Source organism: Dermacentor silvarum, chromosome 10, assembly GCF_013339745.2.
Source record: "Dermacentor silvarum isolate Dsil-2018 chromosome 10, BIME_Dsil_1.4, whole genome shotgun sequence".
NCBI classification, from domain to species: Eukaryota; Metazoa; Arthropoda; class Arachnida; order Ixodida; family Ixodidae; genus Dermacentor; species Dermacentor silvarum.
In genome coordinates, this window is record NC_051163.1 from 10,373,582 (window position 1) to 10,400,148 (window position 26,567).

The window sequence follows — 26,567 nt, forward strand, 5'->3', positions numbered from 1 at the left end:
TGGCCCCTTACTCAGAACACTCAGCATCTGTTCAGATCACGACAATATGAAACGAACAGTGTCCTATAGCTCCCATCAGTATACCACATTGAGAGCCAGCAATGCCCAACTTGAGGGAGCAGTCTCTGAAGATAACTTTGTCCAAATTAAGCTAGGAAAGACCAGCTTTTCGATAGGAAATTGCAGGGAAGTACCAAGCTTGTTTTACGGTTCTGTTCTGGGGTTATCAGAAAAAGGGAGAGCGATTTTGGCAGCATTTTTTTTAAAATCCTTATAGCTGACTTGTTGAGTTTCACGTTTCATGAAGACTATCTTGGCGTGGTATTATCGTTTGCTTTCAACGTAATGGTAAATGTTCAGCATATTTCACAAATGAATCTTCTCTGAAAAAAATTTTACCATCCTTCATGGCGAATAGGACTTCGATGAAGCTTTTTTAGCCAAGAAGGCTCATCAAGCACTGTTCACAAGAATACCCAGAACTTTTCGGAAGGGTCTCCAGAAACATGTTCAGAATCGTATTTAAAACCACGGTCACCTTAGAGAATTATTAGGAATCGTCATTGGAGAGCAGGTTTGAGTCATTACAATCTACAGCAGCCTGTGATCTTGAAAGCGCTTATTCAGTGCCAATCATCTCTAACTTGACACCCTTGGTCTAAAGGAAATATTCGCTAAATGTGTGGGACTATATGATCCGTTCCTTAACGCTCAACTACGGCTGCACACGCTCTGTCTGAGCGCAGGTCATGTTTCCCTGCGAGTCCGGCGAAGACACGGACCTGGTGCTCAAGTCTCTCAACTCCAGGGGAATCGGCCTGGACACTGGCTCCACCGTCGGGTGAGCTTGCCACCATGCTTTCAGCACGGCGTTCACGCGCACAAGCGAATGAATGATAAATTCGGTCGAAGCGAAGCTCCTACGGTGCATAACAAGTTGAATTTGCATGACTGTGCGCCACGATCTGATTGGCCTGGCACAGGGAACAGGAATACGAGTATGTGGGAGAGGAGTGTGTGACAATATGAATAATTGATATATGCAAGGGAACCAGAGACATCCACACTTTTTACTTAGCGAAGCTGTCTGTTCTGTACACTTTGTTCTTCACAATGTAAGCGAAGCTTAAATATAGAAACCCCTTTGTTTGGGTAGTTTCGGCGATGTACTACATCTAGGATTGCGCTCTCCGTTTAGCTTTCGTTGTTGTTTTATCTTACACCCCCCCATTGTATGACGAGTGCTTTACCCGGACTGCTTCGCTAAGTACAAAGTGCGCTAAGCTCAAAGTACGCTAAGTGCATTATCAATTTGAGGTCGAAATGATTCACCTTGTCCTATTTGCAATACTTCGCGTGTCAAAAATGTTTGCTCGTGGCATAGCGCACTTGTCACCGTTTTCCATATCGCATACACGCTTGCTGTCGGGCGACTTTATCGTTTACGTCTGTGTTTGCTCCGTCATGAGTCCGTGGTGAAACCAATCGATATAGTCTTGTTTACAACTTGCACATTGCGGAGCTCTCCACCGGGATCAAACATTTGCTTACCTGTCGGTACAAAAGATATCTTGTTGCCCCGTATCTTTATGGGAGAATGTAGGTTCCGCTTCCCTCGCGACTGCGGAGGTGTTTTCCGCTTGATATACTGCAGGGCGTGTGCATTTAATGTGCAGGCTAATGGCAGAATTAGTGATTTAACGTGTTTTATCACCCTTCTTGTCTTAAATGTGATCTCGTAAAAGTGAAGTATATTGGTAGCTTTCGCTCATGTTGTTGCTAACTTTGCTTCTGAGAATTCATGCGCTCCCACGACTATACTGACTGTCAAGGAAATGCATGTAGCAAAAAAAAAAAAAAAAAAAAAAACCTGAACGAGAAGTCATAGCGCTTCCATTCGCGTAGTAAAAATTGGTTTAATTTATTCTTGTTAGATGCTTCACTAGAATTGTGTGACTGTCGCATGGCTATAACACTTATGGTGTCAAATTTTGACACGTTGAAGTCAAATACCTCGCATATTTTCAGCGTACTACAGTTGCTGAAATTGAACGCTACTTTGGGACCCGTAAACCTATTCCTCAGCGTGGCTGCATGTGTTAAAAGGAAGCAGCTTTCGCTTGGCGCACTCATCAGATAAAGATATCGACCTGTGCATTGAGACACGTGGCTCATGTTTCATGTTGGTCTACAGAAAAATGAAGTTCGCCCCCCCAAAGACCGAGTACTGTTAAGCCTTAGGCTTCTGTTAAAATATGAGTACAGTAACTGAACTCCATCTTTTGTTTTCTTGCAGGGTGGTTCCTTGTGCAATATTTTACCAAGGTGGTGACGAAGCCACAGCAGAAAACCACGAGTGAGTGCATTTCAGGTCTTAACATCGTACGGCTATTTCACTCTGTGCGTCTCAACGTCATTACATGAAGCTTGAGCAGGGCCCGCGAAAACGTGACGGGCCGTGCGAAGCGTGACTGAGACTGAAGCTTAGTAAAACTACGCGCTTACCTTTGTCATTGTGACCCCCACTAACGATTCCATTTTAATGTGTTGAAGGTGAGAATACCCATCTACAAAGTATCCCATACCGCGTTTTAGGAAACTTTTGTCTAGTAGGTATAACGTCGTTGAAGACGTCCCTATCCTAAAGGTGTCACCGGGGTCTGCGGCGTGCGAACAATAGGCAGAACGTGACTGTGAGGTCACAGTTCGTTGTCGTTAAACCATGTGAAACTTAAAGGTCATGTTCTCACACATAAGCAAGCCAGCTCTACGGATATGTTGGAAGACGTGACCTCTCTACATTTGTCAGAGCACCGCCTATGGAATAGTTGATGAAAATGAGATAAGGTTCAAGTTGCCGTAATCAGAGGGCTACTTTATTTCTGAGTGCAATGTCATTAGGAGAAACAAGTCTGCAATTGTTACTTCTAGTACATAGAGTGAAGTTCGCGACACCATGACAGAAATTACTGATGCTCTGCGCAGGGAAGAAGCGTCCGGCTTCAAGAATGCCCAGCAGAAATTTCTCAAGTCTGTGACGGCACGTCTCACAGTAGCTCAGGTCAGTATGTGCACTGATAGCTGACTTTTTGTATTACCTGTATAAGCTTGCGAAAGTCAGTTTTACATCAGCTTTTCCCACAGAAGTGCCCACGCGAATCAGCCAATGTCAAGCGTACATAATAAGACGACCTTTACTAAAACCATCGATGTTGCGTTCTGGAAATCAACATACACACAACAGCTCAGCAGGAGCGCTAGTGTTTATAGTGTGCGCGTGTGCACAACGCTCATGGCAGCAGTGAAATGCAGAACGCTGCCCATGATCCGCCACCAAGGGGATTGAGGGTAGCGTTGACGATGTGTCCGCTTCGCCTCGCGGTTTTATTGTGATAGCAATTATACGGACACTCCAAGCGCATTTCTGTCGTCGCCGTGATGTAAGCTGCTGTGAGCTGCATTAGCGGCGTATCTTGAAAGCGATCTGTGGTGTGGACAAAGTGCAACTAGTGTGGGCAGCTTCGCATGCGCTGTGCTTTCGACGTTTAGTTCGCGTTGAAGCGAGGGACAGCACGAAGGCCAATTCGCTCGCTACTGTGGCCGCGCTTCCTCACTCCAGCGTTTTGACAGCGAGTCTTGGCGGTCATCGAACGAGATTGTTCATGTTTATATGTGCGCGCATGACACCGTGCTTCTTAATTTAGTTAGTAAGCGAATGTTTAAAGTTTATACGGACGATAAAACTACTATACTTTCTTCGTATAGCATTCTACTAATTTGCTATCGCAATCGATGCTTCGCCTTTAATCCTCCGAGCGCCATCCCCGCATGCGCCGTGAGCGGGACAGCACGACAATGGCGACGGCGTCTCAAACAACGTGAACACTCCTCGATCGTCCGTATTATTACTACTGCACTAAAAGCATTCAATCGGATAACCTCGTCAGGCCTATTCAGAGGAGTATCATGTGCCAATTTCTTGTTGGCAATAATAGTTGAACCGGAAAAATGTCTCTGGCCTTTCGTCTCTCAGGCGACTAACTGCAGGAGTGTGCGCGCCGAGTGCAAATGTCGGAGATTAAGTGTTTAGTCCTAAACCAGATTAACGGGACCAACCATCGAGCACCATTGATGTACATTCGCCGAAACGGACCTACATTTGTATATTTAATAATCTATGCCGTTGGGAATTTTCGAAAAAGTGTTTAGTCCCCGGTCGGAAGGACTGTTTAGTGTCGGCGAGTGAAGCAGTGGAAGCGGTACTGTTTGTATAAATCGTAAATAATTTGAAGTTTGTGCACTGTCAATTGGATTACATGTAGGATAGCACTTTGTCTCTTCGTGAGAAAATTGCCTGAAATTTGAAAGATGAAATATGAAAAGCCTTGCACTTCATGTGCACACTACAGGTGAACGATGCCCATTAAACGCGCCGGTCATGGTCTGGCAGGTGTCCTTGGTCAATGGTACGCAAGTTGCTTCCGTTCCATGGAGATTACAAACTTAAGTGAAGCGATGTGGAGCTCAATCGGGGTACGCTAAGCTGCAGAGAAGTTAGTATTCTCTGTCGTCCTGCGCGCCCCGTTTGCGCTACACGTACATTACGTAATGTGCGTCAAGTTAAATCATCCTAAGAATAATCGGGCAGCTTTCGTTTTGCAGTCGCATATGGTTGCAAGTGCACCAAACGTTACTCTCCCCACATAGCATACTGTTGGAACTGGGGGTAGCGTTTAGACCGGTGATCCTTCAGCCATAGGGATGAGTACGTCCGGCAGTAAGAGCGAGAGAAAAAGGGTTTCTACATATTTACAGTGGCTCCAGATATGGAAGTCCCTATCAATGGGGAAGCACTTTGAACGTCTCAGCTCACTACATGTACGTCTGAGCACACATCAGAACACGTCAGGACACATGAGGACACCAAATGTGTCCGCTTATAAAGAAGTCGTCTTCGCTAGGTGACCAGACTAGGGAATCTGATCACTGTGTCTCGGCCAGTCACAATCGTCGGCCGTTCACAATATCCCGCCCATGATGACATCGCACCGATGATGCCGGCCCTCGCATTCGCCGCAACTGCGTGGCCATCTGGGAAACCGAGTTGTATTGAAACCGAGATTCAGGGCAATTGTATTGCCTGAATCAAGCCGCTCTACATATACTGCACGATTCCTACTCCAATCGAATTGACATTTATACAGATGGCTCTTCGACTCTAGCCAGCTCTACTGGTGCGGTAGTTACTCCATTGACATTCTGCAAGAAGTTCAAGATCAGCCACGTCACAACATTGACAGGGTATGAACTTGCCGCCCTCCGTAGCGCAGTGCTTTATGTGCACCAACAGTCACCAAATCAATGGGCTATATTTTGTGATTCAAAGGCAGCCCACATGAACAATTGGTAGCAGAGATACGATTGCGCTATTATCAAGTGGTGGACAGAGGCCACGACATTGCATTTCAGTGGCTACCTGGGCACTGCAGCATCATTGGCAATGAATGGGCCGACAAAGCTGCCCGTGAGGCACACTGGAGTAGATGAAAGAACCTCGATACCATTGTCAAGAACGGATGCAGCACGACACCTCAGCGGTCTTGCCCATATTATAACTCTACGAAAATGGAATACACCGGAGTTTACCAACCGGCGCCTATATGCCATGGACCCACATAGGCAGTTTAGCAACTTTTACCGAGTTTTAACCGACGGGAAGCAACATTACTGTGCCACCAGCGAATAGGAGATTCCTTTACAATCGCCTAATTGTTATCAATCATTCCTAATTACAATCATTCCTAATTGGAATGGCGGACAGTGCCAGCTGCAGCACATGTGGTCTTGAGGAAACCACCAAACATCTCTTATGTGACTGTACAAGATAAGATGAGAGGAGTGCCCTTCGGACTGCTTTGGAGCACTTAGACGACAGGCCTTTTACGGAGAAGATCTTGGGCCCATGGCCTCATGTGTCTGCTATGTGCAAGGCTACAAAGGCGCTGCTGCGTTTTTTGAAATGCACCAGCCTGTATGACCATCTGTGACTATGCTTCAGAGACGAACGCTTGACTGTGTGTGCAAAGTGCGAACTTTTCCTTCTTCTCTTTCAACCCCTTTCACCCTTCCTCAGTGCAGGGTAGCCTACCGGCCTCAGCCTAGTTAACCTCCCTGCCTTTCCCTTATGACTTCTCTCTCTTAATTGTCCTGAGTAGAGGTTAAAGTAGAAGGCATACGCTGTGAATGAAATACTTCATGACTTTTATTTGAGCGCTGAGGAATGTTGAGGAATATTTCAGTCAAGGCCATAAAACCTGGTCACATCAACTTTGGATTTGAATAATATAGCATCTACTTAGCATACCCTAAGCAATTACCCGGAACATCACAAGGACCTTGCCTTTTCGGGAATGCTACCACATATTCCTAAGCCCTGTAGTTACGAGGCATGGATTCGCCTTGGAGGTCACGCGTGACACAAGTTAGTATTGGATTTGCTCCTCTGGTTCGTACATGAGGCGCAGCTTAATAGAATACATTAAAAGTACCTTCCTCTCCGCCATATACCCCTTCCCATTTCTCCCCGTACCCCACACCTTTTTCTCGACGTGAATGATGTCCTCCAACAAGAGTCAAGTATCTCAATAAGCACAGTTCACCGCAGCGATGACAAGAAATTCGCCTGGAGTGTTCATATAATTACTATCGCAACAAAAGCAGGGAAGAGATGGGGCTGGGGTCATCATAGACATGGGTAACTTGATCAGATAAAGCAGCGATAGGCAGAGTGCTAGGTTACGATATGGTATCACGCAAGTATAACTTACACAGGCTAGGCCACAATTTTTTACCATCCCTATTCAAAGGCGATGTCATTTGAAATCGCCATCGTCTGCGGCTGCATACTTAAGATTGCAGGTGACACTACAGGAGCTTCCAGGAGATTTTGTGGTGTCATTATAGTCCTCTAAATGCTTCCGGGAGTAGAGAGGTACTTTTTTTTTTCAAAACCATGTGGGGGTTCTCTAAACGCATCATATGGGCCACATAACGGTTGTTCAGGGTAATTAAGGAAATCACTCGCTTGACTGTGGGGATTTTTCGCATATCAGTGTCGCTTTTCCTTTGTTCGTTTTCTAATTTTCTTTTTTTTTTCTCATTTCTCTCATTCTCACGTGGGAGCAGATAAGCAGCTGACGCTTCTGAGAGGCGCCAACATCATGTTGCGTGCACTTAATAAAGCAAAATTCATTCGAAAGCAGTGTCCATAATACCCTTCGCCTCGGCGACTGACCGGCCTGTCCTGTTCTCTTTTGTGCAGGTGGTCGAAGGGGTGCGGTCAAACGGGGAACTCAACTTCGACTACGTAGCCTTCATCATACTGGCCGGGTGAGCATTGACTGCGGCATGCTAAGCCTTCTGTGAAGGGAATTTAATTCAACTTAGGTGCTGGAAAATGCAAAATGCGTACAGCAGTAAGGTAGCGCACAATAATACTTAGGAACACGAAAAAAAAATGAAATAAAGCACACAGCCGTTTCACAGTACCAGTCATAAATGGCTGCAATCAGGAACTGACTGCCTTCACTGAAGTACAAATATATAACTGCAGACACGAAACACAGTTGTTACAACTGAGAGAAAGAAATTCACTGAAATCGTCCATTAAAGATGGACGAAGCAATATAAACAATGTAACCAGCGACGTAAAAAATGCCGCTTGCCGTCGACGTCAAGCTGCTAGTGAGACTTCTGACCGTCCTGTAACTTCCTGGCACCATCATTCGTTAACTTTGTTCGTGTCTTCTGAGGTGGATCAACTAACTAAAGCTGGCCAATTTCTCAGTCAGCCAAAACTCAACACGAGTAAAAGTTGAACGTTTTTGTCTTTAGTCACACATTTCGTACTGTAAAAAGACTGACCTCCACGCAGTGCGAAGGTGTTAATCTGCAGAATAAATTTTCATTCACAACTGAAATTTGTACATAATAAGCGAACATAGATTCCAGAAGATCCAAACGAATGAGAAAATTATTAACCATCACGAGTTTGTCTCTCGGAACTTCACTCTATCACGTCTGTTATGACGGCACACATATTTTGTGTATTATGGAAGGTTGAGTACAATACATATTTTACTAACAGTATTAGAAGTAGTGCTGCATCAAAACGTCGCATGGAATTACGTGCGTGCTTCGTTTTGCCGTCATTGCTCTTGAAATTTGATAAAACATCACGGCTGACTTTTTTTTTACTTTAGCCGTGGCTATACATGTCGACAAAGTAATGAGTGAACAGTATGTATAGCCCAACAAACGCGCACTCAAGCCCTTCATTACAAGTATTTCACCGGCAGCAGACAGGCTGCCGTCATGACGAATGAGTCGAACACTGCTCTTAGGTCAGTCCACTCGGGCTGGTACAGAGCTGGTTTACTCATGCAAAATGAATACCTGCTCAGAAAATAGAGTGAAATACTTGTACTTACCTGTTGTCATTAGGAAACCTGAAAAACTTCGCAGGACTGGAAATCCAGGTGTTCGAACACCACAGAGTTGCGCAACACATGCGATGCCCCGATTTAGCCATCTTCGTCGAATGCTTGGTTGACCTGCTTTCTCGTGTCTTCGGTTCGTTGCACGCCTGATCAAGTGCCTCTGTCTTATCGTTCCCATCTTCATACTTGCCGCGACAACCGAAGCAGGTGACTGAGCGCGATATGACTTGTGATATCGCTGAGCGAGTGGCAAGGGTGAGCGGAGGCAAGCTCGATGGACGCACGAAGTGAACCACTTCCCGTGCTTCCCCCGATTTAATTTTCATTAAAAGAGAATTTTAAAAAAAGAACTGAACGAAAAAGTTATTTGCCGTTCATTCACATTGCTTATTTCTAAAGCTTTTGAATGACAAGAAATGCGAACATCCACATCTACTTTAATTCGTTCCACCAGATCTTACGACGTCTGGGAACAGCTAGGAGCGCGCATGTTCCTTGAAACCGAAACTAGCAATCGCCTTCCGGAGGTTGCTACAATCGCGTAGCATAACTATATCCATATAAAAAATTGATGACACGCACAACACATACCTAATAATATCGCATGATCATATGAGAACACATATGCGACATATGCGTTCTCATATTGTCATACGAGATTATCGAATGTGCCATATGAGATTCTTTTATAGGGATGCTGCTGTGTTTCAGCTGACGATTATTGAGCATCGCGATGAGGGCACGTCCGAAACACATTTCCGATTGTGGGAATTGAATCAGGATCCCCGAGCGCAGAAGCCCGATATTGTACCCATTAAGCCCAGACCACACGTACGCTTGCAAACGCGCGCAAGCTGCGTCTGCGCGCCCACGCATGCGCAGACGGTGCGGCACGGCTCGTAAGCGTCGAAACGCGGCGCGATCTCGATGATCAGCTCCTCTCAGTTATCGCGCGCCTGGGCTGCCTCGCGTCGGCGCGCCTGGCTACGCAGCGACCGCGCGGTACATTCAACTCTCAGTTAAGCAGATTTATACCAAGCAAGAAAGTGCTTCTTCTTCACTTTTTGTGCTGAGCTAACAGCTCTAAAATATAACAGTTGTGTTTATAGATATCGAATGATTTTGAAACACTGTCAACAACGAAATACGAAGTGGCCTCTGCCAAGGCGTTAACAAGTGAGGAGAGTGGGCGCGCGCATTTGTGGATTCAAACCGCCTTTCCTCGCTAGGCGCGGCAGGCGCAAGGCGCGTAGACGCGAGTTTACGCGCGTCCGCAAGCGTACGTGTGGTCTGGGCTTTAGGTGACAAACGCACGCATGGAATGGGAGAATAGCCTTATCACTCTTTTTCCTACGTGCAAGCTGCAGATCTGAGATGGTTGGCGCGTGCGTCATGGCACAAAGTAACAATTTGCTTCCTTCGTTGCATGGAAGCTCCCTACTGTGTGACGTTGCACAACCTTCGGTATCGGTCCAGTTCATCCAGTGCGCTGCCTAACGGAACAGAACAGGTCGTTACGGAATAAGTTTTAACGTTTTCTCAGCCTAATGCAATAAGACGTTGCACCTTATTCACCGTGCCGCCCCCTTGCCGTTGTCGTCAGATACATGCGTCAGGCCTACAATTGCTCAGTTTTATCTAGGGACCTTTCCCTACACGGACACGTTGCGCCATCAAGTAACAACTTGCGGAACCCCAAATGATGCTTGATAGAAGTATAACTGCACCATGCTTGGCATTGCCACGGTGCGTGTTGTCTGCATGATGTTTTTTCGATATCCTGCCAGTAAGGCCTCGCTCACATTGAGCACTAATAAAGGTGGAGAGCAAGTTAGTGGCGCCACGAAGTGAGAAGACAAGCGGTGGAAGCGCGCACTTTGGAAATGCATCGCCGGACGTCAGTTAGCCGCGCCAAAGGACAATTCAGCGCACATTTTTACTTTCCTCTGTCATTATGACTGTTTTTTTACCTCTTTCACCTCCGCATTCGCACAGCAGAAAATACTGACGCCTTGTGTGCGAAATCCGGACGTGCTCACTCCACTAAGCCACAAATATAGAGAACACCAAATAAACAGAACTTAAATACAAAAAAAAGTGAGCCAATAATAGCTACATGTTGTGTGCATTAAGGGAATAGCATCAGAAACGTTCCCTAAAAGCCAGCCGTTCGCATAGCATCGGCACTGCATGCTCTCAAGATGGAAACGAGTACCGGAGTCTCGGCTCAACTATATGACGCGTGCGCATGCGTTAGCTGTTCGGTGCAGTCAGTTCCTTCTATCTTCCATTGTCTTGTATGCTTTCTCACGCAGGATGATCGCAGCACTTGGTCTTATGGACAACAGTGTGGTCTCTATCATCGCAGCCATGCTCGTCTCGCCACTCATGGTACGATTCATTTATCCAACTGCTCAGACCGCGTCATCTTCTCACGTCGTTGCATTTGCCGCCATAATGCTGTTCTACAGGTGTCGCATGGTAGCACGATGAAAAGCTGCGCATTTCATCGATAGACTTATCTCTCCAGCGGCGGCGCTGTGGCCAGTGCACTTAATGGACGTTTGTCTGCGCGACTTGCAGGGTCCCATCGCGGCCATCACGTTTGGCATCATCATCAGGGACAAGTCACTGGTCAAAGTGGGGCTTCGCACTGAGCTGTGCGGGCTTTTGCTCTGCCTCGTATTCGGTAAGACACTGGCCTTAAACGTTGTCACGTTCTCTTTCGGCACGCTTTCGCGAATGTTGTCCGCATGCGATTCTTCGGCTTATCAATAAGACTACAGAAGCCGGATTGAGGTGAAGTCCTCTAGCTGTCTTGTTTTTTGCTGAGGAAAGGAAAGATCACATTGATAGGCGGGATTGGGAAAGATGAGGGAAAGAGGAAATGAATACCTGTGTTACATTTTATCCCGTCTCGACGTTTACTGCATGTTATTGTAATTCTGATATTTTATATTCTCGTGCGACACGCGTTTTGTCTCTCGTATGTGACACATACAAAGGGATGAGTTGACTGGTTGTACGAGTATTGTGCCCGAGCCCGTGTGATAAAATGTCCTTTGAAGAAATAAGCACAACTATTTGGGTGCGGGAATTAGCTGAATTTCGTTCTAAGTTGTGTTGTTACCAATCACTGAGGAAAGAACAGCACGACATTTCAGCTAGCGTGGTCAGTACTGTCGTAAATAAATACTTTGAGGCCGCCCCAGATCTGTGAGCTCAATTTCCTTCATGCCTTGACAAATATATCGCAATTCCGCCACTTTTCCTGCATCCTCTAGTTTATCGCTACCTTTCGTGCATTAATCTTCCCTTGGCGAGCTTTAACTCACAATTTGGCTTTGTTTTGGGAAGGTAAGTACCCTTATATAACGACGCGGAATGCTTACGATGCCAATTATTTGCGTACGTATTTTCCCCTAAGAGAAAGACTATAATCAAGGCTGCAATTCCGCTCAGATTGTATCATATACCAATAGCAATCCTTATTTCGACTTTATCAACGAGAGTTATATTTGGGCACTGCATATTTTATTATATAGCTGTCATCACAAGGGAGACGTAATTACGGGAATTTCAAATACTGGTAGTGTTTAGCTAAGAATGTGGTTGTAAGAACTATCCGAAAAAGAAGGTAGTGAGCAAGACTGAACGGCAGTACGCAAGCATTGTGTCCAGACGCAATGTCTCTCCAAATAACCTTATGTGCCTCGTCGCGTTTCGCGAACATAACGTTCACTCTTAGAGTAGCTTTGCACAGTTCTTCCACATACGCAATACATTTCCAATATCAAAGTCTAGCCTTGAAACTACTCTATTTTAGAGAGCTGCCGTTATTGAAATTACGCTATTACTGAAGACCGGTAAATACGAATTTGCAGTAACAATAGTTTACCATGCTAATGTTCGCAAAACTGCAGCTCTATAGCCTAATAATAAAGCCGTGACTTGAAGACCATGGTCGTAATGACTGGTTCTTGTTCGGCCATGTCGCAGGGTTCGTTTTCGGCCTGATCATGGCCTACTGGGGAGACATTCAGGGTCCAGGAGGCTGGGGACCCAACACGTGGCCCAATTCAGAGCAGACGGCCAGGTAAGTTGCCGGCGCTGCACGTGTTCAGTAACTCCCAACAAGGGGCTCTTTGTTTCTATTCTACACCGAGTTGTACTGATACATCGATAGTATTCTGTTCGCAACATGAATGCGGTGATAAGACCTTTTGATGAAACTTGGTAGTACTTCTCATTATGCGCCGTCGAGACCATATAAGACCTATATTGCCCCGTGCGCCTAATGTAAATCCCGTATGACATTGCAAGGCTGAGAAAATTAAGCTTCTTCGTCCGTGGCATCAGAGAGGCTTTTGGAACGTCATTACGTAGTTGCTATAAGTTATCCCCACTTCTGACAAAAGAAAGCCAGCCATGCGCAAATGGCACTGACGTTAGAAACTGGCCGCATCCACTGGTATGATTATGAATTGCACCGTGTGGGCTTGCTGAACTACTGAAGCGGTTCCATGTCCGAAAGCAGCCCCTTGTCTACAAGACTTTAGTGGATCGCAATGGAATAATTTTGGCCACTAGAAGCCTCAGCGCACTGGCGCCTTTTTTTTACTGCATTTTAATACTAAAGTGGCTGCCGTCACCGCTGGGTAGCAAACTTCTGATCAAGTGACCAAGAGAACCCCGTAATGGCTGGACCGCTGTAGCGGGCAACATGTTTGTGTCCGTATTCGGAAAAACACTTGCGGACCTTTCTTTCCTCTGGTGGTTATTACCGCGCGCGGTGTCAAGAACGCGTTCTTCCCAGCACATGTTATCATGCACTTCATTTCAATGTCGTACATCGAACAATCGCAGGGGTCAGTGGCGCAGCTTGTGGGTCGGCGCGCTGGTAGCGCTACCCTCTGGCGCCGGCGTGGCCATGGCCATCCTGGGTGGCAACTCGGCGTGTCTTGTGGGAGTCGCCATCTCTGCTTCGCTGCTGCCCCCTTCCATCAACTGCGTAAGCACGAGCCTCCTGCATTCGGCTTGCATAGATTTAGTTTCACCTTGGCAAGTCATGCCGAAAAACATTGGATTTTTCCTCCTAGCACGCTGAAACGCTGTAATATGATCGCATGAACCATCTCCAGGTTTTTCGAGCACATCTATGTCAATACAATACCCACTACGCAGCTTAATCAGTTTCGCGTGTGGTTACACAGGCCAATGTGGGCTCCAGCTTTTGACCAAGTCCGTATGTGACCAGGTTTTTTGACTTCCTCGCAGGGGTCCTTGTGGGCTCTGTCCCTCATGAAAGTCTTCAAGTCTCTCGGCCAAGATCCTATCAATGTAAGTACTTTTCTCCTTGCGATTCTGTTGCGTTCTTGAGTAAGTCGCACAATTTTTCCCGAGGAATCTTCCTCGGGAAAATTTGTTGTCATATATATTTATGTTGTCTGTCATATATATGACAGACAACATAAATCAAAAGCGTTCAGGCCCATTCCGGGCAGATACTACGGGATAAAGGAAGAAGGGTGTAAGATAAATTACAGGAGCGTTAACCACAGAAAATGCCCTTTTTACCCTGTGCCAATACGTATTACTGCACATAACATCGAGCAGCAATGTGAGAATTCTTCACCCTGGTGCCTTGGCTTTTTAAATAGTCCAGCCTAGAAATAAAAAAGGGTGTGAGAGTAGAGATGAAAGGCAGAGGCTATCCGTTTGGCTACTCTGCACTAGGGGAACGGGAAACCAACAGAAGCCTCAGGTCCAAATCGACTGATTCACGAAGAGCGTAGAAACATCATGGGGCAGTGTCGCCAAACCTACAATATTTATATCTTAAATCTGCACATTATCCCCAAATTTGTAGACAGGGGCTTTTTAAATTTCCACACATGTATAGTCGCCTGCAATATGAGCTGCAATACGGTGGTCATGGTTGAAGGGGCCCCAAGACTGCACGCCAGTTCCGACATACGAAATTTTTTCTTCATAAATGCCAGTAATGGAATGGTGTTTACGTTTCCAATTTTTCGTATGTCGGAACTGGCGTGCCGCTTGGAAAAGTAAAGATCGTACCATTACTGGCATTTATGAAAACAATTTTTCGTATGTCGGAAGTGGCATGCAGTCTTGCGGCCATTATAACCATGACCACCGTATTGAAGCTCATATTGCAGGCGACTGTATACGTTTCGGGTGCAGAATCTCTTCGGTCACTTATTGAACAGCATAGGATGAAAGAGTGGCTTCTATTAGCGAACTGTACTTTGTAATTTCTTGTGGAAGTAATTTCCACCTTTTCACGTGAAGGAAGTTATCTTTAAATGATAAAACTGCGCTACCTGCTACGGGCCTTCCTAGAAGAATCTGTGAAAAGAAAAAGAAAAGCTGGTCGCACAGGGCTCTAGCCGGACGGCACATGGTGTAAATGGGGAACGTTTGGGGTCTAAACTCTATCCCTCGTACTTCTACTCAAGAATATTGACAGAATAAACACTGTTTTACTCAGACTGTCGTACTGTCATGGGTAATTATGCTTGTGTCGGATATACGTAGTACGCCAGCGCATTTCAAATAAGAACTCTCAAGATTGATTTATGAAATTCTGATTATGTCACTGCTGCAGGCTATTTATCGGGCGTACATAGTACTCTACAAAGAAAGCACTGGCAGTTCCTTTTGGGGGAGTAATAGTGCGCGTTCTCTGTGCACAGATACGAGCAGAGTGAACGTACTCCGTTGTAAAACTGATTCAGAAATGAAAATAAATGTGAGAAACGCTTACATGAGCAACAAGAGCTACAAGGACTTCGCTAGTTCTTATAGGGAAAAAACAAAAGAACAAGAACAACAAAGAAACGCCAGGGCAAGACGTGTAGGTTTCATTTAGAACTATACATATACGAGAAGTGGGCCGGCGGTAACCTTTACCGTCAGACAACCTCGTTACCCGAGTTTCTACACCATAGACAGCGCCACGCTTCTGACCTGCCTACTTCTGTATACGTGTCAACGGAAAGCCTACGTCGTTTTCCGCCGCGCGTACCTTGCGTATACAGTGATCCTTGATCTCATTCATCCGTAGCGCAGCGGCCTCTGGGAATCGCGCTTCTATGCCTGTTCAATGACGGAGATGTTTTTATCTTCGCTTGCTTTCTCATCTTTTCTACCCTTACCCCATCCCACTGTGCAGAGTAGCCAACCGGACACTTAGTCTGGTTAACCTCTCGGCCTTTTGTTCTTTCTCTCTGCTCAATAAGTCTCACCACGCCATGGCTCCGAGAGGAAAACATATCTACATTATATGAGGATGCTGACAGGGCTCCATATGCGACAGACATATTTGGACAACGGCGGACTGGGAAAGTCGCAATGGATTCATCTTGAAACAGAGCGCAAGAAAAAACGGACACAAAGTGAAGAACAGATCGTGTGCAGCGGTTCTGGTGATTAACGCTTACGGTAGTACAGCCGCTTCAATTTAAACATTTCGCACGTGTAGGTGACGTACGCGCATTGATGCGAACGCACACGAAGACACACAGTTGCTCATGCTGCTAACATCGAACAAAAGCATGAAAAGGGATGCTCCTATTTTATGTACCAGGCATGAAATGATTCACCACGTTGAGAGACGATGAGTATCCGCGCTCTTCATTCTGTTCCTATCTGTCTTCAGCTGTTCTTTATTCGGCATTGATGTGCCATCCCACTAAACTTTCTATCCTGTGGACCGAAGCTGCTTCGCTGTACAATCGAAAGCTCTGAAGAGAACTGCTGTACGTTGGGCATGTGCAGGTGACCGTGCCGATTCCGGGCACGGACCTGAACCGCACGGTACAGACGTACCCTGCCTTCGTGGCGTACCCGGGCTTTCAGGCGTACTACTTCGACAACGCCAACATGCACAAGGAGTGCGCCGTCATGGCCATCAACTCCTTTTGTCTCACCGTCGTCAACATCCTCTGCATTATCATCGCAGGAACACTGCTGCTCAAGGCAAGTGAGCGGAGCAGCGTTTTACACACTAAATAGTTGAGCTGTATTACGCTTCTAAAATGCCAAAATCGACTCATACCGCGAGGAGCGTGCTTGGTCAGCCAGAAAGATAGGCGGCAACGAAAGACTATTGGCGACACCGTCTTAATGGTCCCGCCCCAGCTCGTCGTGACGTCAAAGATTTTGACGGCGTATTCTCGGGCTTAGTTTTTTCTTATCGATTAAGTCGAACTACACTGTACTCTAGAGGAGATAGGATGCTGAACGTGGCAAGTTTCGAGAACAGTTTTTACGGTGCCTTAAAGGCTCAGTGTGCAAGATACCTTGAAATCCACGACGTCACATGAAGTGTCGGTTCTTGGGTTCTTGCGTAAAAAAAAAAAAAAGTAGCCTTCATTCCCGCATTTAGTAATGAAACCCTTACCACGAAATTAAGGAAGGAGTTATAAAAGAATTATCAGCCTGAACTAATTCAGTGCCTGTCTTTAGTGTCCCTTTAAGTATGCATGTCGATAAAGTTCATATTTATTAGTGGCTGCCAGCAGGTTTTTGTGAGTTGACTGAGACGGCGATGACATAAATGTGTCGTCTACTGCTGTATGTCGCTGCATTTACCAGCCTAATCCAAGTTACGCTCTCCATTATTTTTTTCTTCTGTTCAGATCAAGGAAATAGCACCCGAGTCCAGCATGCCACGAACGCAGCGCTTCTGGAAACACGACATCAAGGTCAGTCTCGTATATTTCCAGGCTTACTTGTTTCAAGCTGCATGCTTGCGCAAAAGCTGGCCACACAATGGATATCGGTGGAGCGCCTAATGTCCGCGGATCGACTGCTTATTTTTTTACTTCCAGTATATGGCGACGTCGTAACTTATTCCAGCGATGCGCGAATCCTTCTACCAGTGTCAGAAGTTTTGCTGGAGAGTAACTTGCCACTTTTTTTCTTGTTAATTTGGTCATTTTTCGGCGAAGCGGTGACAAGACCTCAGACATTATTTCTTCTATTGTTAACGTTCTTTTAGCAACGTGACCTGTGCGTGACCTGTAGTGAGTGTGTGTGTTCTGCTTTATTCTTTGAGCTTTCTCCGCTTGTGTTTAACTCAGCCATGAACCCTTGTCTGTGTAAATGAGCAAAGTGAGATCTTTCTTCTTTTCTTTCAATCCCCTTTCTCCCTTCCCCAGTGCAGGGTAGCTTACCGGGCTCAGCCTGGTTAACATCCCTGCCTTTCCCTCATGACTTCTCTCTCTCCTCCTGGCTTTCCCTTTATTCTCTAGTGTATATATGTTTTTAAACAAATAATAATAACATTGCGGTAAGTGACGCGCCGCTCTACAGTGAAAGAAAACTGCCTTATCGACTTCTTCCAACTGTCGATGCGGATTTCGGTGGCGCGGATTTTTAAAGCACGAACCTGGAACTGCTTTCATCGTCCTAAGAACTTATTTAAAGACTTGAAACTTCCAGCCGACCTATGTAAACACGTTTTTAACATAGCGCTAATTTTTATGAGAAAAGAAAACACGTTCTGGTTAGATTAATTCAATGCTTTCCCGAGATGCTGCGGTAGAGAAAGGGTTGCGAAGCAAGTTTTACGTGCGGAGCTGTGATGGGAGCTGTGATTGCAGTGTCATCTTGAATATGAGACTTGCATACCGTGCGGACGAAGTCTCATTAATGTCGCCACCGGTGCCCTCCATACGTTTCCTCGCAGGTTGCGCGCGACTACAATAGGACCCTTCACGAGTCCGACTTGGGACAGGAGTTCCTCCAAGAATGGGCGGTGAGTTTCGCAGGTCGCTCAACAGCGGCCGCTTCTGAAAAGGCTAATCTCTTTCTCGGGGTAAAGCGCTGCGCTCTATTCTGTACACGTGGCGTGTTACACAGGCGAGGTTCATTTTTTGCGTAGAAAGGAACCATCAGGCTTTATGACAGCGCAGTGCTGCTGTGCGGAAAATTTCAGACGCAAGGAATGCGTATGCTGTTTGCTAACTACACAAAGCCAAAACACCATTCCATACTAAGAAAAAATAGAACAATTTGTTCACTTCGTTTTTTTTTTCTAGCCTCGAAAATTAGAATCGAAAAAAAAACGTTATTTCAGCAATTATGCACTATAGCGTAGTTCCCTTTAGTTCCCTTACCTATTACAACAGAAAACTCTCTCCACCATATCAAAAAACGCTACTATGGGCTGTGCGTTATTTTCCCGCATTTATATCGTAATTGCCAAGTCAGTTCTGCGGAATCCCTTAAATCGTAATTGTGAGGTATCAAACTAAGCATTGGGCTTTTGGGGGTTAGATGAGCAGCAACCGACTACGTGCGAGTAACGTGTTTCGCAAACAGATCTTTTGCGATCAGTGTGTGTACGCATAATTTTTATGCCCCTTATCTTTTTCTTTCTCCATTCTGAACAGTGTGCAAACTACTATACGATCACTTCTTACCAACTGCAGTAGTTATAGGGTTCTGCTGTCGAGCATGAGGTCGTGGGTTCGGTTCCTGGTCACGGCGGCTGCATTTTCACGGGGGCGAAATGCAAAAATGCTTCTGTGCTTAATTTAGGTGCAGATTGAAGAACAGCCGGATGATGACAAAGGAATTTCATTCATGAGAATGAATTTCATTCGTTCTCTTGCGCGTTTTCTTACCTAACCTCCTCAGTCTGCTTACCTCATTCAGCGCACTGCTCTAATTCTTTTCAAAATTAACTCGGACGCGATTACGTAACATATTCATTCCGAATAAAAAGTCGGATGTGTGTTCAACTGTATGGAAGTAGTCTAAGCACATTATTGCCGTCAGTATTCATAAACATTTACAGCACTTTGGTTTAGGCCATTGCGTCGTCCCCTACGACGAAGAGAACCTGCGAAGTGCATTTGACGTGAAAATTCAGGATGCAACATCAATGTGTCAGCTTACTACGCGATGTTACATTTGCGTCTCTGTTTAGGCCAATAAAACGATTTTTATAATATGAATCATGAGACCGTCACTTTCTCCATTTCCATGGAGATGCTGCCTTCAGCATTTAACCGGCATATTTAAACAAAGCTTCTTTCTCCCGTTCGTAACATACCGGTCAATAAAAAGAATCACGCCCCTGAGCTGTCTTCATGCAGGTCTGAGTAAGTTTAAAAAAATAAAAGCTGTTTGTTTGATCAAATGACCTCCTTATTTATATTTTTATATGGCCAGCGTCATTAAGGGATCTGAAGTTGGCTCTGGTAACGCGTTTTCTGGCCCGCGTACTTTTGACGTAGTGTGCATAGCGAAACGAACCGCGTCAAAGTATACGTATTACATGCACTGTGAAAGAATCTAAGTATAGGGTGTGCTCAAATTAAACCAATAATTTCAGTTGTATCCCCTGTCACTGATGGTTCAACTGCAGATTTATAGTCACGCTGGCTGCCTGTATTTGCACTTGAAATTTGTAGAAATAAGCAAAAAATAGTAGCATTAACACTGCATCCTAAATTTCGACCTTCGCAGTGATTCTGGTCCCGGTGATCCTATGCGCATTGTTTCTAAAGTGGTTTCTTGTGAATGCGCAGAAAGTTAGCGGCGTGGATCCCAAGCTAATGTCGTCGAGTGACCCGCAGTCACGGCTGGCGCAGCTCCAAACGCTACAAGACATCCTTATGGTGGGTGCTCGTGCTTGGAAAACATGCACAGTTTTTGCTTGTTCTTCGTTTTCTTAAGTATTTACAATCACTGCTATATTTTTTATTTGATCATACTGTGTTGCTGTTGCAATGTCTTAACGCTAAAAAGACCATTATGGCTTCACTGGTTGATCCAATGGTATTCACTGTTTCAATGAATTCTTTTGCACAAGTCAATGGTAGCCATCTCACAGAGTTAAATCAGTGGTTAAGGTAAAAAGCAGCGCCATTTACGATGAAACAAACCAAAACGGCTGTTTTTGTGCGTGCGCCTGCACTTGAGACTTGTTAAACTCTGGATCCAAAGAATTACTTTATTCCTTTATAGTATAATAATGTAAATCATATGCATGTTCTTTCCTGGATCGTTTTCTTCCACAGGATGCTGAGGACGACGATGTCTACCAGACGGTCACAAGGCATTTGGGTAACCAACCGGCTGTAAGTGTGCACTTTCTGGTAACCTGAAAAAAAAAAGTCGCTTAGTTGTAGAACACCGGCCAGCTCTATGACAATCTAAAAGGGTTCAATCGCGACAGCGTTTACAGGTCTTTATATTATAAAAGGTTGGGCTAGTTAGAACAGTGGCATTCAGAGACTTTTTCTACCTCTTAGTGTAAATGAGGACGGAAGGCAAAATAATAGAAAGCAAGGACATAAGGAATGCTGGATGCTCGTCCAACGTTTATTGTGTCCTGTTGCTTTCTTTTTCTTCCCCTTCGTACTCTTTTGCAGCTAAGCGGTGGGGAAATCTCATAAAGCAGGCCTTGATGCTAACTGGAAACGATGTAACTGTAAGAAGGGTAACATGTTTCTATATCAATTGGATGCTGCAATGCTGAGTGTAGGATACAGCTGACTCTCTTGATAATTATTTGCTGTCTACCACTTCATACGAAAACGTTAGACGCAGAGAGAGAAACAAAGGCAGGGCGGTCAATCATATGCACGTCCGGTTTGCTACCCTACTCATGAGAAAGAGGGTTAGTGGATTGAAAGGGAGAAATTACTGAGGATGTTGCTTCATTCCGGGGTTCCCCATTGAAATTACCGTCACTCACTGAGGTGTTTCGATGAAAAATCAAATGAAATACGGTTCACACGTAAAGCATACTCTTGCTTTCCTAAAAGCTTACCCCACTGGACTTTTACAGAATTGTCGTCGCCATCGTCGTCATGTTGACATCTTGTCGTTGTTCACACGCACAAGCACGCACGCACGCTTGTGGACCACACACACCGTTTCAGTTCCTACACGTGTGAAACCCAGAAATGACAGGATTTACTAGCTAGTTATCGGTTGGGCGATAAGATTCAACGACTGATTAATTAATTTACTTACATACGCAGAGCCTGGCACGGCGACTGACGATGGCAGCCTTGCCGGGTGGTGGCCTCCAGCCCTGCGCCGATCCGGCGGACCCGGAGTCCGGCTTGCGGTGGCGTCGGAACAGCCAGCTCGTGTCCAACATGCTGCACAACTTCGAACGGCGCAGCAGCAAAAACCTCGGCGTGTACGCTTACGTGAGTATGCTATACGATTGAATGTCGTCACACGATCTTGAGTCGTGCCTGCCTTCCCTATAGCTGTTGCGAGTGCTTGGTGTTCCCTTTGGCAGTGCGGACTAAATGGAAGCAGAATGCGTTTGGGCTAGTTGGTTGCAGAAATTTTAACTAACGTAAAGCGCGAACGCAAGGCTTCGAAACCAGAAATGAGAAGTTCCAAACGCAGTGCTGACTACCACTTGGTTTATTCTTTTCGAAACAGTTGTTCTTATAAATATAATAGGATAAATAAAAGAAAATTCGGCAGAGGCACTTAAGACTTCTTACGTATGGGAATGAGAAGGCCTTATGGTCAATTTGGGGAAATAGGCCACACCTTTAGTCAGCCTGATGGCTTTGACGTGACGTGTGCAATGACGCACGCACTAGGCGCACCTTCAGTCAGCCAGAACCGTGGAGCCGCCGAGGCATCGGGGAAGCGTGCTTGCTTGTCTCGCACCAGGGAGGCCTGGGTTCGATTCCCACCTAGACCGAAATTTGCAAAATTGGCTCATTCAAAGCCATTAATTTACTTTGTTTACGGGAACCTCCCTCGGTCGGAACATTTTTAATACCATCACTCGGTCAAGCCACCGACGATGGCGCCGAATTTTCGCCTAATGGCGCAGATAATGATTTCGCATTAAAAGAATGTGAAAAGAAAACTAAGCAGTAAAATGAAAAGTATGAAAACGATATGAACGAAATCTGCACGAAAGGCACAAAAATTTCGACATGATACGCGTGCGTTGCTATGGTACTTATTTTCCATTTTTTTCACGACTTTTTGTAGTTTTGGCGTGAACCGTATAAAAGCACCTCTTTCAAAAAGAATAAACCAGTCGAAAGTCCGCACCGTGTTAGTCCCTTTTCTTCTCTGGTGGCGAAGTATTGCGTTCGCGCTGTTAGTTCAAATAATCGAGGCCTCACCTTTGCTCAGTGGTGGTGTAAACGTCTGTTCATATATTCGCATCTGAACCTGCCTTCTGCAAAAATTTTTATCCTAAAGTAGGGAATCCACTGTGATGTAGCCGCAAACACGCACTTTTTTTTTTGCACGTAGATCGACGTTATCATTGCAAGTGATTATAATAAAAATAAAACCGTTAGAGCACTTCGAACGTTTCCAATATACTAAACAAAGTCGTACATTTTCCCACGAGCATATATCAAACAAATGTACAAATTGTAGTTCTAAATGGACGCCATGGACTAAGTATACCACTTGCTTTAGAATGTTTATACAGAAGGCTTGTCAGTTATTCGGACTTGTTTTGAGGGCTAGACATTTGTCAACCTTTATTAAATTGATTATCTTTATTTGGGACCAAACCAAACGCGGGCTGTGTTCCTGCGCAGCCAGTATCACTTTTTTCACATATGCCTAATGCGCTAACGTTTAATCGTATTCCATATCGTAAGATTACCGTTTCCGTATGGTAATGCGGCGTGGATCAACTCGCTCACTAAATCGCCCTGCAATGTCGATTTGTAATTTTAATTGGTAACACTTTAATCCACAGCTTTCTTGCACGTGCATCTTACCAGATAGAAATATTTGAAGTTTATTGTAGACTCCCGGGAATAGTGCAATGCACTTTAAATTTTCCTGGGTCGAAAAAGAAATGGTAAAGAGTCTCGGAACGATTCTAAAAACATTAATAAAATAAAGACACAGTAAACATATCACCAATGACAGCGTGTTTTATTCATCTTTGTGATTTGTGACACGCGTAATATAAGTGTTAATTGGTTTGCCATTTGCGTATTGTACAAATGCTTAGTGATATGCTATTATTGCTATATTGTGTATTCTTTTTCGTATTATATTCTAGCAATGTGTTTAAAGTAATATGTTTAACCCCCCCCCCCCCCCCCTTCCCTTGTAGAAATGCCATTCCGGCGTTGCAGAAATTGTGCAAATAACAAATAAAAATAAATTATTTGAATGGAATAGTGTAATGGCCACGTGAGCTCTCCACAAGAAAATAGAGCAGCGCTAAAGCTGTCCCGTGCCCGCAGGACAATCCGAGCCCCGTGCGGGACGCGCTGAGCCCGCCTTCTAGTGCGATGCCCGGCCAGCCGCACCAGTTGTCCCGGCGCCGGTCATCGGTGCAGCAGCGCAGCACCTACTGGCCGTCTCGCTTCTCGGTGTCTCCCGTGGCCGAGCCGAGAAGGCGGATGTCGCGCGCCAGCGTGCGGCCCGCCATCTTGCGCGAGGAGGAAGACGAGACGTCGCGCATCTGAGGAGGAAAGGGTAAGAGCGTGGAAGCGTCTGCTAGAAGTTCAGTGCACTCGTGACCTCCGAGATCGCGAAAACAAAGGTGCGCGCGTATATCGGAGGCCACGATGTATACTCAGTAACGTTTCTCACCAGAATTGCTAGAGGGAATTCTGGTGCTAGTATCTACTTGAGCTGAAAGTATGGCGGTTCTGACAGCATGGGAATGATGAGCAGTACATGCATTAACCTAAACTTCGTCCTTCTGTCTTAAGAACAGCGCAAAGACACATGGACGGAAAGGAACACGACAGGACGGGCGCAGTCCTGTCCCGTGGTCGTCTTTTTTTCTGTCCATGTGTTTTGCGCTGTTCTTAACATGAAGCTTAACCAACTTGCCCAAATGTATGTTCTCTTGAACTTCACCTTTCTGGTGTTGTACGGTTTTGTGATACTTCAAGCTGATCATTCTCAACTAAATACTGCATTATAAATGCAACTATTTCCAGTGACCACACATGCGAATGGAAGCTTATATCATTGTGTTTGTAAAACGCAAGATTGCTTGGAAATTTAGAAATAGAAAGCGTAATAAATAGCTCCACAAGAACGTCCAAAAGCCCAAAACCAGAGCGCTGTTCACAGAAGATGTAGGCTTGATGAGATTAAGGGTGGTAGAAGGCAACGTCAGGACGTTGCTGGCCTGACGAAGACAAGTGCCGTTGTCGAAACGTTTGCTTCAGAGACATTCCTTGTTCTACCATCGTTAATCACATCAAGCCACAAGTATACGAAGATTATACGTAGTTTTTCGAGTAAACTGAGTGTGTACTGCAACAAAATTCTCTCCTTGGACTCCATGATGTGCGGAAGATTAATCGGGCCTTTCTTGTCCCGTCTACTTACAGGTAACGGATAAAGAAGGGCAGAGCGACGTCCGTTGCTTGCCCATGTAAATAGATGGCAGCAGTGGTGGTCAAAACTTCGCGATTCTCCCGGAGAAGTGCTACTTACCCCATCTGTGCAGATTGGCCAGTTCAGGGAGTCCAGCTGCGCGGAGGAGGCACGTCTTCAAAGCCGCTTGATTCGGCGAAGTGAGAGCCGCTTGCGGCGTGTTACGCACACTTTCACGCTTAACCGGCTGCGTAACTTGAGTGCTCAAGTGCGCCAGGCGAGAGCATTTACAAAGTGTCATTGCCGTGGCATATACATGTATATAGCCAGCCGAACAGTCCACAGCCCACCCTGGAAAGTACAGGATAGTCCATTTTTAAAGGGAACGCCTGAATGTCAATTGAGTCAATGTAACTGCAAATGCTCATCATATTCGCTGCAAAATAATGTCTCGTATACGTGACAGCATACTATACGTGCGTGCATATGCTACAATCTGCAGATCTTTATGCCAACTCTCCGCTGTAATTGGTTGCGACAAATTATAGTTGGCTGTTACCTTTAAGAGTGGGCTAGATTGTACATCTTGTACACTATAGCACGCGAGAATCATCTGCCTTCGTTCGGAAAGAGTTGTTTGTTTTAGAATGTTTTAGAATGTTTTATAACGGCAACTTAAGACCGTATAAATGAGTCTATAATGCAAGAAGACCCACAGCATGCCTGTCTTCCTGTAGAACGAGGTCAATCTACGCGGCGAGGGCGAGTGGGGGAGGATTGAGGGTGTGATATGTTCTATATTTTTTTTGTTCATGTGCTTTGTTCTGTTGACGTTTATTTAGCTCACGAATCATTGATTGTATAATATAGAGGCATGCCAATCAAATGCCCTCATCATTGTGCACAACGCAGTACGTGATTGTGTGAAATAAACCATGCTCACCTTTTATGTTTCTTGTATACCGGTTCATTTGATTTTCTTGGCGAGAAGTGCGATTGCCGTTCTGACGTCTGGTTTGTCTCGTGGCCAGACAAAATTACTGTCACTTGTGGCAGAGTGTCGCGTTTACGAACGCCTGCCTGCTGTTTCCTTATCGGAATAATGACCATTGTGTCGCTAAACCTTTGCAATTTCTGCGTGCAACCCTAACCCGATTGGACACGATGCTGCTCAAAGAAGCGATGTCGCTACTGTGGACTCGACAGACATTGAGCAAAAAGCCACCAGACCCCTGCTGCGATTTAAAGATGACTGAGATAGATATTATGAGAAGCTAAGAGGTCGGCCTGAATCAATATTCTGACCTGCTACTCGACGTTAGGGGGAAGGGGAATGGGTGTGGAAAGAAAGAATAGAGAAGACATTGATTATGAGGATGAAGATGGTGGTGAAAAAATTGCACGGTTCAAGACCCTTCAAAGACTTGGTTGCGCGGTCATCTTTGAATGCGCAGTGACGTAGTGGGCGCGCGCGCATCATTTCTTCACACTTTTCCTTTTCACGACCCCCACCCTCCCCCTTTTCAGTAAAGGGTAGCAAGCGAGGTGCAATCTTAAATTTCTTGACTTTCTCTAGCACCGCCAAGAGCCGGAGTTTCCAAAAGTATCGAGCAGTTAGCTAAGGTGCTCTCCGCATTCTGACTGTCGTAGTGATGTAGGCAGCAGAGCTACTCCGCTTTCAATTTATTTCCGGCTCTGATCCACGCATGTGATTCTGGGAGAGAGAGAAAAAAA

General features: G+C 45.4%; 1 protein-coding gene across 2 annotated transcripts in view; it reads left to right on the forward strand.

Moving 5' to 3' along the window:
- Positions 1 to 25,781, forward strand: part of LOC119466483 (uncharacterized) — a 65,596-nt gene extending 39,815 nt beyond the window's left edge. Inside the window, exons 4-20 of one of the 2 annotated variants that reach the window (XM_037726996.2) lie at positions 747 to 841; positions 2,297 to 2,356; positions 2,986 to 3,061; positions 7,322 to 7,389; positions 10,814 to 10,889; positions 11,082 to 11,187; positions 12,498 to 12,594; positions 13,365 to 13,509; positions 13,776 to 13,838; positions 16,299 to 16,499; positions 17,162 to 17,227; positions 18,214 to 18,282; positions 20,063 to 20,152; positions 20,555 to 20,614; positions 21,524 to 21,697; positions 23,741 to 23,975; positions 24,848 to 25,781. In XM_037726996.2, coding sequence (XP_037582924.1) covers positions 747 to 841; positions 2,297 to 2,356; positions 2,986 to 3,061; positions 7,322 to 7,389; positions 10,814 to 10,889; positions 11,082 to 11,187; positions 12,498 to 12,594; positions 13,365 to 13,509; positions 13,776 to 13,838; positions 16,299 to 16,499; positions 17,162 to 17,227; positions 18,214 to 18,282; positions 20,063 to 20,152; positions 20,555 to 20,614; positions 21,524 to 21,697; positions 23,741 to 23,965 — 1,671 coding nt within the window. In that variant the 3' untranslated portion in view covers positions 23,966 to 23,975; positions 24,848 to 25,781. The remainder of the gene's footprint in view (positions 1 to 746; positions 842 to 2,296; positions 2,357 to 2,985; positions 3,062 to 7,321; positions 7,390 to 10,813; positions 10,890 to 11,081; positions 11,188 to 12,497; positions 12,595 to 13,364; positions 13,510 to 13,775; positions 13,839 to 16,298; positions 16,500 to 17,161; positions 17,228 to 18,213; positions 18,283 to 20,062; positions 20,153 to 20,554; positions 20,615 to 21,523; positions 21,698 to 23,740; positions 23,976 to 24,847) is intronic. The other variant, XM_049657837.1, reaches the window with a different exon arrangement.
- The last annotated feature ends 786 nt before the right edge of the window (positions 25,782 to 26,567 follow it).